General features: G+C 54.2%; 1 protein-coding gene across 1 annotated transcript in view; it reads left to right on the forward strand.

Moving 5' to 3' along the window:
* The window catches only part of LOC121270389 (Y+L amino acid transporter 2-like), a 57,134-nt gene that overhangs the window by 11,862 nt on the left and 29,898 nt on the right, over window positions 1-15,374 (forward strand). The window contains exons 3-7 of the mRNA XM_041175692.1: window positions 2,142-2,286; window positions 3,518-3,641; window positions 5,934-6,037; window positions 8,485-8,581; window positions 9,022-9,171. Coding sequence (XP_041031626.1) covers window positions 2,142-2,286; window positions 3,518-3,641; window positions 5,934-6,037; window positions 8,485-8,581; window positions 9,022-9,171 — 620 coding nt within the window. The remainder of the gene's footprint in view (window positions 1-2,141; window positions 2,287-3,517; window positions 3,642-5,933; window positions 6,038-8,484; window positions 8,582-9,021; window positions 9,172-15,374) is intronic.

Below are 15,374 nucleotides of genomic sequence, written 5' to 3' on the forward strand. Positions count from 1 at the left end.
CAAAGCGGTATATCTGTTTTGCAGGGGAATATCCACAGGAGATTCCTACACTGCCTGCCTAGTCCTCTTGCTCTGCCTGGTGGTCACCCATTCCCTTCCTGCCTGTGGACTCTTAGCCAGCGGTGTGACCACCTCTCTATATGTGCTATCCACGATAGTCTCCACCTCGCGGATGCTCCACAGTGTTCCCAGCCGCCCCTCCAGCTCCAAAACCCGGGCTTCCAGGAGCTGCAGCTGGAGACACTTCCCACACTCAGCTGGCCCCGGGCACTGGAAATGTTCCCAGCTTCCCACATAGAGCAGGAGGAGCATACCACGGCTTTGAGCTCTCCTGCCATGACTTACCCCTTTAAATTAAATTATTATTAAGACACTTAACATTAAATAATATCAATTACTCTAGGGCCCTTGTTCCCTGCTCCTCGTTGGTACCGAATATATCCCTGACAAATGATGAACCACAAAATAAGATCTTAAAAGCTATAAGCGATAAAAGTAGTAAATATTTACACGACCGTACTCACGGTACTCAAAGGATCACCTCGTTCCTTCCTCACTGAACTCCCTCATTCACCAAACTCCAACTTAAGCATGCTACTGCAGCCCAAAGCGGCACTCCGGTGCAGACAAAGTCAGCATTGTAAGATGAGGCTGTTTTTATAGCCTCAGAAAACCTGTTAAAGCCAGTTGTCTAATTAAATAGTTGTAGCTGCAAGCAGAGCGTTTATAAAGCCTGTTTCAAGGCTGGCCTAAAACACACCTTCCTCCAACCCAAACAGCAACTTTTCGTTAATTGCAAAATTGAAGAAAGACTTCAGATAGAAATTAATCCTTCAATTCCCTCAGTCACCAAACTCCAACTTAAGCACTGCAGCCCAAAGCGGCACTCCAGTGCTCCCCCTCTATTTCCCCCTCCCTCGGTCCCCACCCATTCCCCCACCTCACCTCCTGCACCCCTCCACCTCCTCTCATCCTCGGCCTCAATTTCATCACGTCCCTCTGCTCTTCTCCCCTCCCGCCCTCACCTCACCTGGATTTAATTCACTGTGGTTTGCCCACAGATGGAGGCCAAGGCAAACGTGCATCCAGGTGACAGCTCAGCAGGTCTCCGTCTCCCTCCTTTCTCGCCCCATTTCACTCGCCCTGCCTCTCTCTCTCTCTCTCTTCCCCATGTCCCTCTCTCTCCCTATCACTTGCCCTGTCTCTCTCTCTCTCTCCCTGTCCCTCTCTCTCCCCATCTCTTTCTTTCTCTCGCCCTGTCTCTCTTTCTTTCTCTCGCCCTGTCTCTCTCTCTCACCCTATCTCTCTCTCCCCATCTCTCTTTCTCTCTTCTCTCTCTCTCTCCCTATCTCTTGCCCTGTCTCTCTCTCTCTCTCACCCTGTCCCTCTCTCTCCCCAATTCTTTTTCCTCTCTCTCTCTATATCGCCCTGTCCCTCTCTCCTTGTCCCTCTCTCTACCCATCTCTTTCTCCACTCTCTCTCTCTCTCTATCGCCCTGTCTCTCTCTCCATATCCCTCTCTCTCCCCATCTCTCTTTCTCTCCTCCTCTCTCTCTCTCTCTCGCCTGGTCTCCCTCTCTCCACCTTATCGTCCTCCCATCTCTCTCTGCCTCTCTCTTCATCTCTCATTCTCTCTCTGTCCCCTGTCTCTCATTTGCGCCCTACTCTCTCTCTCTCTCTCTCTCCCTGTCTCTCTTTCTCTCACGATCTTTCTCTCTGTCTCTCAAACTCTCTCAATATCTCTTTGTCTCTCCATCTTTCTCTCTCTGTCTGTATCCCTCTCATCATCTCTCTGTCTTCCTCTTTGTCTCTCGCTCCCTCTCTCTCTCTCTCTCTACTTTCTCTCTCTTTGTCTCTCTCTCTCTCTCTTTCACTGCCATTCTCCTGCTCCCCGCCCTGCCAGCCCATTTCTGTGTCTCCGGAGCACGTCTCTGCCCGTACCACCCCCACCCAGCCCGGCCTGGCCCCTCTCTACCAGGCCCCGTTCCTCCCCACCCCACCAACTCCCCACTCCGGCCCACACCGCCCCTCCTGCCCCCTCCTGCTGCCCTTATCTCAGCGTTTCCTCACCTCCGCTCCATGCCGATGTTTGAAGAGGGGGAGAGGGCTCACTAACATCCTGTTGGCTCTTCCCCGTTTCAGGACAGACGCAAAACTTTGCAGATTCCTTTGCGGGCTCCTCGTGGAGTGCGGGTGACATCGCCCTGGCGCTGTACTCTGCCCTCTTCTCCTACTCAGGCTGGGACACGCTCAACTTCGTCACAGAGGAGATCAAAAACCCCACCAGGTGAGGGCCGGCTGGGACCAGGTCAGGGGTCAGGGGGTCGACCCTGCTCAGCTGAGGTCAGGGTCGCCTGGGAGCAGGTGGACGGCAAACATAAGAGTGGGAGAATCCAGGCGTCATCCAGAGTGGAACAGATGGGGACAGTGTGGAGGGAGCTTTACTCTGTATCTAACCCTATGCTGTACCTGTCCAGGGTGTGTTTGATGGGGACAGTGCAGAGGAAGATTTACTCTGTATCTAACCCCGTGCTGTACCTGTCCTGGGAGTGTTTGATGGGGACAGTGTAGAGGGAGATTTACTCTGTATATAACCCCGTGCTGTACCTGTCCTGGGAGTGTTTGATGGGGACAGTGCAGAGGAAGATTTACTCTGTATCTAACCCCGTGCTGTACCTGTCCTGGGTGTGTTTGATGGGGACAGTGCAGAGGAAGATTTACTCTGTATCTAACCCCGTGCTGTACCTGTCCTGGGTGTGTTTGATGGGGACAGTGTAGAGGAAGATTTACTCTGTATCTAACCCCGTGCTGTACCTGTCCTGGGAGTGTTTGATGGGGACAGTGTAGAGGGAGCTTTACTCTGTATCTAACCCCGTGCTGTACCTGTGCTGGGAGTGTTTGATGGGGACAGTGTAGAGGGAGATTTACTCTGTATCTAACCCCGTGCTGTACCTGTCCTGGGAGTGTTTGATGGGGACAGTGCAGAGGAAGATTTACTCTGTATCTAACCCCGTGCTGTACCTGTCCTGGGAGTGTTTGATGGGGACAGTGTAGAGGGAGATTTACACTGTATCTAACCCCGTGCTGTACCTGTCTTGGGAGTGTTTGATGGGGACAGTGTAGAGATAGCTTTACTCTGTATCTAACCCCGTGCTGTACCTGTCCTGGGAGTGTTTGATGGGGACAGTGTAGACAGAACTTTACTCTGTATCCAATCCCGTGCTGTACCTGTCCTGGGAGAGTTTGATGGGGACAGTGTAGAGGGAGCTTTACTCTGTATCTAACCCCGTGCTGTACCTGTCCTGGGAGTGTTTGATGGGGACGGTGTAGAGGGAGCTTTACTCTGTATCTAACCCCGTGCTGTACCTGCCCTGGGAGTGTTTGATGGGGATAGTGTAGAGGGAGATTTACTCTGTATCTAACCCCGTGCTGTACCTGTCCTGGGAGTGTGTGATGGGGACAGTGTAGAGGGAGCTTTACTCTGCATCTAACCCTTTACTTCTTGTGTTGCTTTGCAGGAACCTGCCAATGGCGATTGGCATCTCGATGCCCATTGTCACCATCATCTACATCTTGACCAATGTTGCCTATTACACCGTTCTGGACTTCCACGAGATTCTGAGCAGCGACGCAGTGGCAGTGGTGAGTCTGGAGGAGGCCACAATCCCATGAGCTCCAGTCCCCACCTACCGTGACTATCCAATAAGCACGCAAGGTCCTTAACTGACCCAAAAGGCCATTCGGCCCCTTTGAGTCCATCAGTTTACTGCAATGATAGCCTTTCCTTTCTTTATTCTTTCATGGGGATGTGGTCGTCGTTGGCAACGCCAGCGTTTGTTGTCCACCCCCTTTTGAAGCGGTTTGCTGTTTGAGGAGGCGGGAGACGTTAAGGGTCAACCACTTTGCGGTGGGTCTGGAGTCACATCTGGATGAGCGCAGCTCCCACAACACTCAAGAAGCTCGACACCGTCCAGGACAAAGCAGCCCCCGTTCGACTGACACCCCATCCACAAACATTCACTCCCTCCACCACCGACGCACAGTAGCAGCAGTGTGTGTGTACTATCTACAAGATGCACTGCAGCAACTCACCAAGGCTCCTTCGACAGCACCTTCCAAACCCACGACCGCTACCATCTAGAAGGACAAGGGCAGCAGACACATGGGGAACACCCACCACCTGGAAGTTCCCCTCCAAGCCCCTCACCATCCCGACTTGGAAATATATTTTAATTCCCGAGTTTTGTTGAATTCACCATCCCTGCCGTGGTGGGATTTCATCCCGGGCCCCCAGAGCATTAACCTGGCTCTCCGGAATACTAGCCCAGCGACAGTACCACTTTGCCACCCCCTGCCCCCAAGGGGCGGAACATTACTGCCCTGTTGCGGAGTGGGGTGGGGGGGCGGGCGGGTGGGGCTGGAAAATGCCACTTAAAATTCCATTGACCGGAAGATCCCACTGGGGCGAGGGACTGTAGAATTCCATCCCGTCCCTGGGACCAGGTTCATCATTGTAGATTTAGGAATTGGTGTTTAAATCTGACCGGCCGCCGTGGTGGGATTTGAACCCCCAGGTTCCCCCGAGCGTTATTCCGGCCCTGTGGGTTACCTGTGCAGTGACACGACTGGTACGCTGCGGTCCCACCCCAGATGGTGTCCGGGTTGCACCTCAGAGTCGGAGGCCGTTCACCCCGTTGAGTTCATGCCAGCCCTTTCAGGGACCAATCCAGTTCATCCCGCAACCCGTCGCTCTTTCCCCTCTTTCGGTGATTCAGATGACCCCCTGTCGGCTCAAGCAGAAAAGAATATCTTCCACCTGCCACCTCTTGTCCAAACACCTGGACTTTCGCACCCTCTGCCTCGTCGGCCCCTCAGCCATGGGGAATAGTTGCTCCTGACTTATTCCGGTCAAAATCGTTCATGATTTTCCAAATGCCTCTATCGAACCTCTGGCCTTCTCCGTACTAAGGTGGCGATTCCGGCTTACCAAGCACTGAGCCACGTCACATCGGGAAACAGGGGAGCGAGAGCTCGGTCCTTTTAAGGAGGGCCTTGAAAGAGGGCAGCAAGGTAGAGAGATGGGGAGGCTGAGGCAGGAGAATTACCAAGGCGGATGTGCCCCCGCCCCCCCCGGGGGGTATGAAAGCACGGCCGCCAAGGGCGGGGCAACTGATCGATCCGCATGTACGAGCGCACAAATCCGGAGCAGGAGCAGGCCGCTCGGCCCTTCGAGGCTGCCCCACGGGATGAACGGCCTCCGACTGCGAGGCGCAACCCGGGCACCACCTGGGACCGCAGCATACCAGTCGTGTCACTGCGCAAGTAACCCACAGGGCCAGAATAACGCTCGGTGGGGAGCCTAGGGGTTCAAATCCCACCACGCCAGCTGGTGAGATTTAAATATCAATTCATAAATCTACGATGATGGACCTAGTGGCTGGCCGGACTGCAATCTCCCGCCGACCCCTGGCTGACCTTTCACCCCGCTGTTTTATCAGGAATCTGTCTCGCCCTGCCCTGACGGCTAGCCCGCCTCCACTGCCTCCGGAGGGAGGGAGGGTTGCTCGAGAGGCCAGGATCGGAGGGGGTGGGGGGGGGGGGGGGGGGGGCGGGGGGGCGGTGGGGGGGAGAGGGGGTGGGGTGGACCCCGGAGGGTCACGCGGCTGGAGGAGGAGGCGGCGGATGCAGGGAGGGGGGAGGTGATGAGGGAGCCACTGCCTCTCGCAGCACCCCAACCTCCCCCCCCCCCCCAAACAAAACCCGTTCCCCAATGCCTGGCAGGCTCGAGCGGGATGGGAGTGCGTCCGTCGTTGGGTGTATCACCCCGTTCTCCAACCCCAGCCCCGAGCCAATCCACCCCCCCATCCCGACTACCCCCCCCCCACCCCCAACTCTCTCCTCCGTTTTGCTAACCGCTCCTTTTCTGTTTTTCAGACGTTTGCCGACCAGGTCTTTGGGATCTTTAACTGGACGATCATGGTGGCTGTGGCTCTCTCCTGTTTCGGTGGGCTTAATGCCTCTATCCTTGCAGCCTCCAGGTCAGCCCCGGAGGGTGTTACAATCTTCCCCGGCCCTTTTCCCACCTCCCACCAGGGGTCACTGCCACTGGGAACCATTTGGTCCCAAGCGTGTTGCAGGGGGGGTAGGGGGGGTGGTGGGGGGCACAGAAGGCGGCCTTTCAGCCCATCGAGACCCGTGCTGGCTCTCTGGAGGGCAGTCCAGTCAGTCCTATATACCACCACCAGCACCCCCCACCACCCCCCCCCTCCTCCACCCCCGCCCACCCTCTACCCTACCCCATGGCAGGTTCATTCCCCTCGAGCGTCCTTCCAATATCCTTTGGAACTCATTCACCGTCTCCGCTTCCACCTCGTAGGTGGCGAGTTCCGGGCTATTATCACCCGCTGTAGAGAAAAGTTCCCCCCTCGCATACCCTAATCATCCCCAAAACCTTAAATCCATGCCCGCCGCACCCCGCACCCCCCCCCCCACCCCCCTCCTCTAGGCCCTGAACCCATCAGCGAATAGGAGAGGCCTTTTCCTTGTCTACCCGGGTCCGAACCCGCGGTGACCTTGGGTGGGCGCCTCGATCTGATCTCCACCCCACCACCCCCCCCTCCCTCAATCTCCTTCGCTCTGAGGGGAGAACATCCCCAGCTTCCCCCACCCTCCCCACCACACCCCCCCCCCCATCCCCTCCAATCTCAACCTGGCTGCTGAAATCCTCCCCTCGTCTCCGGAATAGTTCTGCGCCCCCTCGAGGACCCCCCGCATCCTTCCTAAAGTGTGGGCGATCAGAACTGGGCCCAATCCTCTGGCTGGGGGCCTAACCAGGGCTTCAGAAACATTCAGCAAATCTCCTCCCCTCTTCCGCTCGATCCCCCCACTGCTGACGGAACCCGAGATCCCGGAGACTTTGCTAATTGTTCTCTCAATAGTGCAGGAATGTGGTTGACTCTTAAACGCCCTCTGAAGTGGCTGAGCAAGCCACTTAGTTGTAGCAAACCACTAAAGAGTCAATAAAAAGGAATGAAACCGGACGGACCACCCGGCATTGACCTAGGCACCAGAAACGACAATGGCAATCGCAGCCCTGTCAACCCTGCAAAGCCCTCCTCACTAACATCGGTGGGGGTTTGTGCCAAAGTTGGGAGAAGTGTCCCACGGACCAGTCAGGTAACAGCCTGACATAGTCGTCCTCACGGAATCTCCTTCGACAGCACCTTCCAAGCCCACGACCGCTACCACCTAGAAGGACAAGGGCAGCAGGCACATGGGGAACACCCACCACCTGGAAGTTCCCCTCCGAGCCCCTCACCATCCTGACTTGGAAATATATCGGCAGTTCCTTCACTGTCGCTGGGTCAAAATCCTGGAACTCCCTCCCTAATAACACCGTGGGTGTACCTACACCACACGGACTGCAGCCTTGCCAATCTGAAAGGGACCCATTTCTGTCCCTGTTTTCTGCCCATTAACCAGTTCTCAGCCCATGCCAGCATATTACCCCCCCCCAACCCCATATGCTCTAATTTTGTTGACTCACCTCTTGCGTGGGACCTTATCAAAGGCTTTCTGACAACCTAAATATACCACATCCGCCAGTTCTCCCTTATCTATCCTGCCAGTTGCCTCGTCAAAAAAAACTCCAACAGCTTTGTTAAGCATGATTTCCCTTTCGTAGATCCATGTCGACTCTGCCCAGCCCTAACATTATTTCCTAAGTGTCCTATTGTTCACGAATGCCCCTTTATCCTTACCCAGTCTGGCCTACGTGTGACCCCAGACCCTTAGCAATGTGGTTGAGTCTTAAATGCCCTCTGGACAAGGGCAATTAGGGGATGGGCAATAAAAGCGGGCCTGCCCACATCCCACGACCGAATAAAAGAAGATTCCAGCAGGTATAAATGAGCCTCGCGAAATGGGCTATGAGCGCACTCAGAATTGTTCAGTGAGTTCTGCCCGTGGCTTGCCGACCAGTCAAGAAACCTTTTTTCTCCTGTGGTTGCAAACGGGCGGCACCTGTCTGAAACTTGGCACACTTGCATCGGCCCTGATGCGTGCCGGATGGCAAACTTTGGCAACATGCCTCTCCTTCCAGCAATAACAGAGTTCCAGTATTATCCAGGGGCAGTGGAGTGACTGTAGCACTCCGCCGAGGGATAGGGGAACAGGCCGTTCGGCCCCTTCTGCCATTTACAAGGTGGCTGTCAGGCGTAGGCGCCCCACTTCAGGATGGGGGGTATCACTGATTAAGAATAATTTACACGGCGACCAGAGGAGCGTCAATATTTGAGCTATGCCGCTGAGGGGGTGATCTCAGCTCCTTTGGGGCGAGGCTGGGGCTAAAGGCTGGTGAAGCCTTGACCCGGAGACTTCCTACCAACCTCCCTCTCCCCCGCACCCACACCCACACCCCTCCCTTCCCCCTCCGACTCGGTCCCACCCGCTCGTGACGGTAACGTTTTGTGCCTCTGTCCCACAGGCTCTTTTTCGTGGGGTCACGGGAAGGTCACCTGCCGGATGCCCTCAGCATGATCCACGTCGAGCGATTCACGCCAGTGCCGGCCCTTCTCTTCAATGTGAGTGACTCGCCTCACGCGGACTGTAGGCAGATCGGGTTCCCCTCCCCCACCTGCAGCCCTCCTTCAAGGGCTGTACCTGTCCGCGGGGGGTGTTTGATGGGGACGGTGTAGAGGGAGCTTTACTCTGTATCTAACCCCGTGCTGTACCTGTCCTGGGAGTGTTTGATGGGGACAGTGTAGAGAGAGCTTTACTCTGTATCTAACCCCATGCTTTACCTGTCCTGGGAGTGTTTGATGGGGACGGTGTAGAGGGAGCTTTACTCTGTATCTAACCCCATGCTGTACATGTCCTGGGAGTGTTTGATGGGGACAGTGTAGAGGGAGCTTTACTCTGTATCTAACCCCGTGCTGTACCTGTCCCGGGAGTGATTGATGGGGACGGTGTGGAAGTCGGGTTTGGCTTGTTGTGGTTTGTTAACATACCTTCCTGTCCGCAGGGCATCATGGCCTGTGTGTATCTCTGCGTTGAAGATATCTTTCAGCTCATCAATTACTACAGCTTCAGTTATTGGCTGTTCGTGGGGATGTCGATCGCGGGGCAGCTGTATCTCCGTTGGAAGGAACCAAACCGTCCTCGGCCACTGAAGGTACGTCAGCAGAGCTGCCAAGCCAATTGTACTGTCATCGAATACTCTGTGCTTTTTCTGCTATGTAGATGATCCCAAACAGTAAAGGCTCTGAGTTAAAACAGCTCGCTTTTTTTTTACCCCCATTAAACGAAAGAACAGCAATTTGCATGTCTATATACTCGCCAGTATTATATCCATTAGAGTCTGTAATTATAGGAACTGGATTCGGCCCCTTGACCCTGTCTTGCCATTCATTGAGATCATGGCTGACATACACCCTCACTCTATACCTTTGCCCCTTATCGCTCAATACCTTTGGACAACAAAAGTCTCGCAATCTTAGATTGAAGATGAACCACTGGCCCATCACCGTTTGCAGAAGAGAGTTGCAAATTGTGTGGAGAAATGTCCCCAACTTCACCCCTGAAAGGCCTGGATCGAGTTTTTTGACTATGCCCCCCCCCCCCAACCCCCGATAACCTTTCACCCAGCCCTTGCTAATCGAGAGCCTATCTCCCTGTGCCTTAAAACATATTCATAGACTCAGCTTCCACAACCTTTTGAGGAAGAGAGTTCTAAAGACTCACCACCCTCGGAGAGAAATTTCACCTCATCTCTGTCTTAAATGAGCGACCCCTTATTTTTAAACAGTGACCCCTAGTTCTAGATTCTCCCACAAGAGGAAACGTCCTCTCCACATTCACCCTGTCAACTTCCCGCAGGATCTAACATGTTCCAATCAAGTCACCTCTTACTCTTCTAAACTCCAGCGGATACAAGCCTAACCTCTCCAACCTTTCCCCATAAGACAACCCACCCATTCCTGGTATTACTCTGGTAAATATTCCCTAAACTGCTTCCAATGCATTGACATCCTTTCTTAAATAAGGAGACTAGTACTGTACACAGTACTCCAGATGTGATCTCACCAGTGCCCTATCCAAGCAAAGCATAACCTCCTTATTTTCGTATTCAATTCCCCTCACAATGAATGATAAAATTCTCTTAGCTTTCCCTAATTACCTGCTGTACCTGCAAACTAATCTTTTGCGATTCATGTACTAGGACACCCAGATCCCTCTGCACCTCAGACCTTGAACCCCCACCCCCAGAGCACCAGAGATCATGCGGCACAGAATGAGGCCATTCAGCCCATCGCGCTGGTTCTTTGAAAGAGATCTTTTGAAATTAACCCCTCCCAAGCATATCTGAAGTACATTCAACATATTGAATGTACTTCCATCGCCCTTTCAGGCAGCGCGCTCCGAGTCACACCAGCTCGCCGTGTGACAAAGCTCCCCCCATCTTCCCCGCGTGTCCTTGGGCCAGTTACCTGAACCCTCGCGGAGAAGGGAGGCGTGTTGGCGAGGTTTGCCTCGTTGTTCACTTATCAGGACAAATGCAAGAACGCCAAATTTCAAAGGGCAACTTAGACGACAGGGGGAAAGGGTGCTGATTGGTTGGCAAGCTGACTCTGATTGGCCAAGGCATTGTCTTGGAGGAGGCAACAGGGGAGTATAGGCTGCCCAAGTTCCTGGTCATACAGGAAAGAGGACGCAAGGCTTGAGCATGTTCCTTTTGTTTGCAGAATACGGGTCCCTGAGCATGATCGTACGTCGCTTCGAGCAAGCGTAAATGAGTCACGTTACAAGCTCGACTAAGGACCTTAAATTGGTTGTTAGTGCATCGATTGGCGCACTCGGGATTGTACAGCAAGTGCTGCCCGACCGTTTGAAATTTGGCATTCTTGTGTTTGTCCTGATGTGCGCAATGTGGCGAAATGTCTCTCCTTTCAGTAAGAATCCAAGCCCTGTGCTACCCAGCGACAACCCGAAACCTGTTAACGGAGCCCGAGAAAGGGCTTCTCCTTATTTACTCCGTACAAACCCCTCGTACTTTTTGAAGCAACCGGCTCTGACCGGCCAAGACATTTTTATTTTTAACCCGGCTGTAAATGTCGCACCCTAACAGCTCAAACCTGGTCGGTTTGTGGGCAAAACACTGGCAGTTCCTGCACCATCGCTTGGTTGCTTCTTAAACTACATGGGCCTGTTGCAAAACTTCATGCCCCCCCCCACCCCCCACCACCCCCACCAGCGCCGGGTAGGCCTCTGCTGTACACTCTCTACCTGGAAGTTTCCCTTCAAGCTGCCCACCGTCCTGACTTGGGGAGGCGGTGACCAAGCGGTATTGTGCCCGGACTGGGTAAGCCAGAGACCCAGGGTGACGCTCCGGGGACCCGGGTTCGAATCCTGTCAAGGCAGCAGGATGGTGGAATTTGAATTCGATAAAAATCTGGAATTAAGAGATGACCGTGAAACCATTGTCGATGGTTGTTTAAAAACCACACCTGGTTCACTAATGTCCCTTTAGGGGGAAGGGAATCTGCCCTCCTTACCTGGTCTGGTCTACATGTGACTCCAGACCCCACAGCAATGTGGTTGACTCTTAAAATGCCCTTTGAACAAGGGGCAATTAGGGATGGGCAATAAAAGCTGGCCTGGCCAGTGACACCCACATCCCATGAACAAATAAAAATATATATCGGCTGTTCCTTCACTGTCGCCGGGACAAAATCCTGGAACTCCCTCCCTAACAGCGCTGTGGGTGTACCTACGCCACAGGGACAAAATCCTGGAACTCCCTCCCTAACAGCGCTGTGGGTGTACCTACACCACAGGGACAAAATCCTGGAACTCCGTCCCTAACAGCGCTGTGGGTGTACCTACTCCACAGGGGACAAAATCCTGGAATTCCCTCCCTAACAGCGCCGTGGGTGTACCTACACCACAGGGACAAAATCCTGGAACTCCCTCCCTAAGAGCGCTGTGGCTGTACCTACACCACAGGGACAAAATCCTGGAACTCCCTCCCTAACAGCGCCGTGGGTGTACCTACACCACAGGGGACAAAATCCTGGAACTCCCTCCCTAACAGTGCTGTGGGTGTACCTACACCACAGGGGTCAAAATCCTGGAACTCCCTCCCTAACAGCGCTGTGGGTGTACCTACACCACAGGGAACAAAACCCTGGAACTCCCTCCCTAATAGCGCTGTGGGTGTACCTGCACCACAGGGACAATATCCTGGAACTCCCTCCCTAACAGCACTGTGGGTGTACCTACACCACAGGGGACAAAATCCTGGAACTCCCTCCATAACAGCACTGTGGGTGTACCTACACCACACAGGGGACAAAATCCTGGAACTCCCTCCCTAACAGCACTGTGGGTGTACCTACACCACAGGGGACAAAATCCTGGAACTCCCTCCCTAACAGCACTGTGGGTGTACCTACAGCACAGGGACAAAATCCTGGAACTCCCTCCCTAACAGCGCCATGGGTGTACCTACACCACATGGACAAAAATCCTGGAACTCCCTCCCTAACAGCGCCGTGGGTGTACCTACACCACAGGGACAAAATCCTGGAACTCCCTCCTTAACAGCGCCGTGGGTGTACCTACACCACACGGACAAATTCCTGGAACTCCCTCCCTAACAGCACTGTGGGTGTACCTACACCACATGGGAAAAAATCCTGGAACTCCCTCCCTAACAGCACTGTGGGTGTACCTACACCACACAGGGGACAAAATCCTGGAACTCCCTCCCTAACAGCACTGTGGGTGTACCTACACCACAGGGGGCAAAATCCTGGAACTCCCTCCCTAACAGCACTGTGGGTGTACCTACACCACAGGGGACAAAATCCTGGAACTCCCTCCCTAACAGCACTGTGGCTGTACCTACAGCACAGCGACAAAATCCTGGAACTCCCTCCCTAACAGCGCAGTAGGTGTACCTACACCACAGGGGACAAAATCCTGGAACTCCCTCCCTAACAGCGCTGTGGGTGTACCTACACCACACAGGGGTCAAAATCCTGGAACTCCCTCCCTAACAGCGCTATGGGTGTACCTACACCACAGGGGACAAAACCCTGGAACTCCCTCCCTAACAGCGCTGTGGGTGTACCTACACCACACGGACAAAATCCTTGAACTCCCTCCCTAACAGCACTGTGGGTGTACCTACACCGCACAGGGGACAAAATCCTGGAACTCCCTCCCTAACGGCACTGTGGGTGTACCTACACCACAGGGGACAAAATCCTGGAACTCCCTCCCGAACAGTGCTCTGGGTGTACCTACACCACAGGGGACAAAATCCTGGAACTCCCTCCATAACAGCACTGTGGGTGTACCTACACCACACAGGGGACAAAATCCTGGAACTCCCTCCCTAACAGCACTGTGGGTGTACCTACACCACAGGGGACAAAATCCTGGAACTCCCTCCCTAACAGCACTGTGGGTGTACCTACAGCACAGGGACAAAATCCTGGAACTCCCTCCCTAACAACGCCATGGGTGTACCTACACCACATGGACAAAAATCCTGGAACTCCCTCCCTAACAGCGCTGTGGGTGTACCTACAACACAGGGTCAAAATCCTGGAACTACCTCCCTAACAGCGCCGTAGGTGTAACTACACCACAGGGGACAAAATCCTGGAACTCCCTCCCTAACAGCGCTGTGGGTGTACCTACACCACACAGGGGACAAAATCCTGGAACTCCCTCCCTAACAGCACTGTGGCTGTACCTACAGCACAGCGACAAAATCCTGGAACTCCCTCCCTAACAGCGCCGTGGGTGTACCTACACCACAGGGGACAAAATCCTGGTTCTCCCTCCCTAACAGCGCTGTGGGTGTACCTACACCACACAGGGGTCAAAATCCTGGAAATCCCTCCCTAACAGCACTGTGGGTGTACTTCCACCACAGGGACAAAATCCTGGAACTCCCTCCCTTACAGCGCTATGGGTGTACCTACACCACAGGGGACAAAACCCTGGAACTCCCTCCCTAACAGCGCCGTGGGTGTACCTACACCACACAGACAAAATCCTGGAACTCCCTCCCTAACAGCACTGTGGGTGTACCTACACCACATGGGACAAAATCCTGGAACTCCCTCCCTAACAGCACTGTGGGTGTACCTACACCACACAGGGGACAAAATCCTGGTACTCCCTCCCTAACAGCACTGTGGGTGTACCTACACCACAGGGGGCAAAATACTGGAACTCCCTCCCTAACAGCACTGTGGGTGTACCTACACCACAGGGGACACAATCCTGGAACTTCCTCCCTAACAGCACTGTGGCTGTACCTACAGCACAGCGACAAAATCCTGGAACTCCCTCCCTAACAGCGCTGTGGGTGTACCTACACCACAGGGGACAAAATCCTGGTTCTCCCTCCCTAACAGCGCTGTGGGTGTACCTACACCACACAGGGGTCAAAATCCTGGAAATCCCTCCCTAACAGCACTGTGGGTGTACCTACACCACAGGGACAAAATCCTGGAACTCCCTCCCTTACAGCGCAGTGGGTGTACCTACACCACAGGGGACAAAATCCTGGAACTCCCTCCCTAACAGCGCTGTGGGTGTACCTACACCACAGGGGACAAAACCCTGGAACTCCCTCCCTAACAGCGCTGTGGGTGTACCTACACCACACGGACAAAATCCTGGAACTCCCTCCCTAACAGCACTGTGGGTGTACCTACACCACAGGGACAAAATCCTGGAACTCCCTCCCTAACCGCACTGTGGGTGTACCTACACCACAGGGGACAAAATCCTGGAACTCCCTCCCTAACAGCACTGTGGGTGTACCTACACCGCACAGGGGACAAAATCCTGGAACTCCCTCCCTAACAGCACTGTGGGTGTACCTACACCACAGGGGACAAAATCCTGGAACTCCCTCCCGAACAGTGCTCTGGGTGTACCTACACCACAGGGGACAAAATCCTGGAACTCCCTCCCTAACAGCGCCGTGGACGTACCTACACCACAGGGACAAAGTCCTGGAACTCCCTCCCTAACAGCGCCGTGGGTGTACCAAACCACAGGGGACAAAATCCTGGAACTCCCTCCCTAACAGGGCTGTGGGTGTACCTACACCATAGGGACAAAATCCTGGAACTCCCTCCCAAACAGCGCCGTGGGTGTACCTACACCACAGGGACAAAATCCTGGAACTCCCTCCCTAACAGCGCCATGGATGTACCTACACCACATAGGGCACAAATTCCTGGAACTCCCTCCCTAACAGCGCTGTGGGTGTACCTACACCACACAGGGGACAAAATCCTGGAACTCCCTCCCTAACAGCGCCGTGGGTGTACCTACACCACAGGCACA

The sequence above is a fragment of the Carcharodon carcharias genome, chromosome 27 (genome assembly GCF_017639515.1).
Source record: "Carcharodon carcharias isolate sCarCar2 chromosome 27, sCarCar2.pri, whole genome shotgun sequence".
Taxonomy (NCBI): Eukaryota; Metazoa; Chordata; class Chondrichthyes; order Lamniformes; family Lamnidae; genus Carcharodon; species Carcharodon carcharias.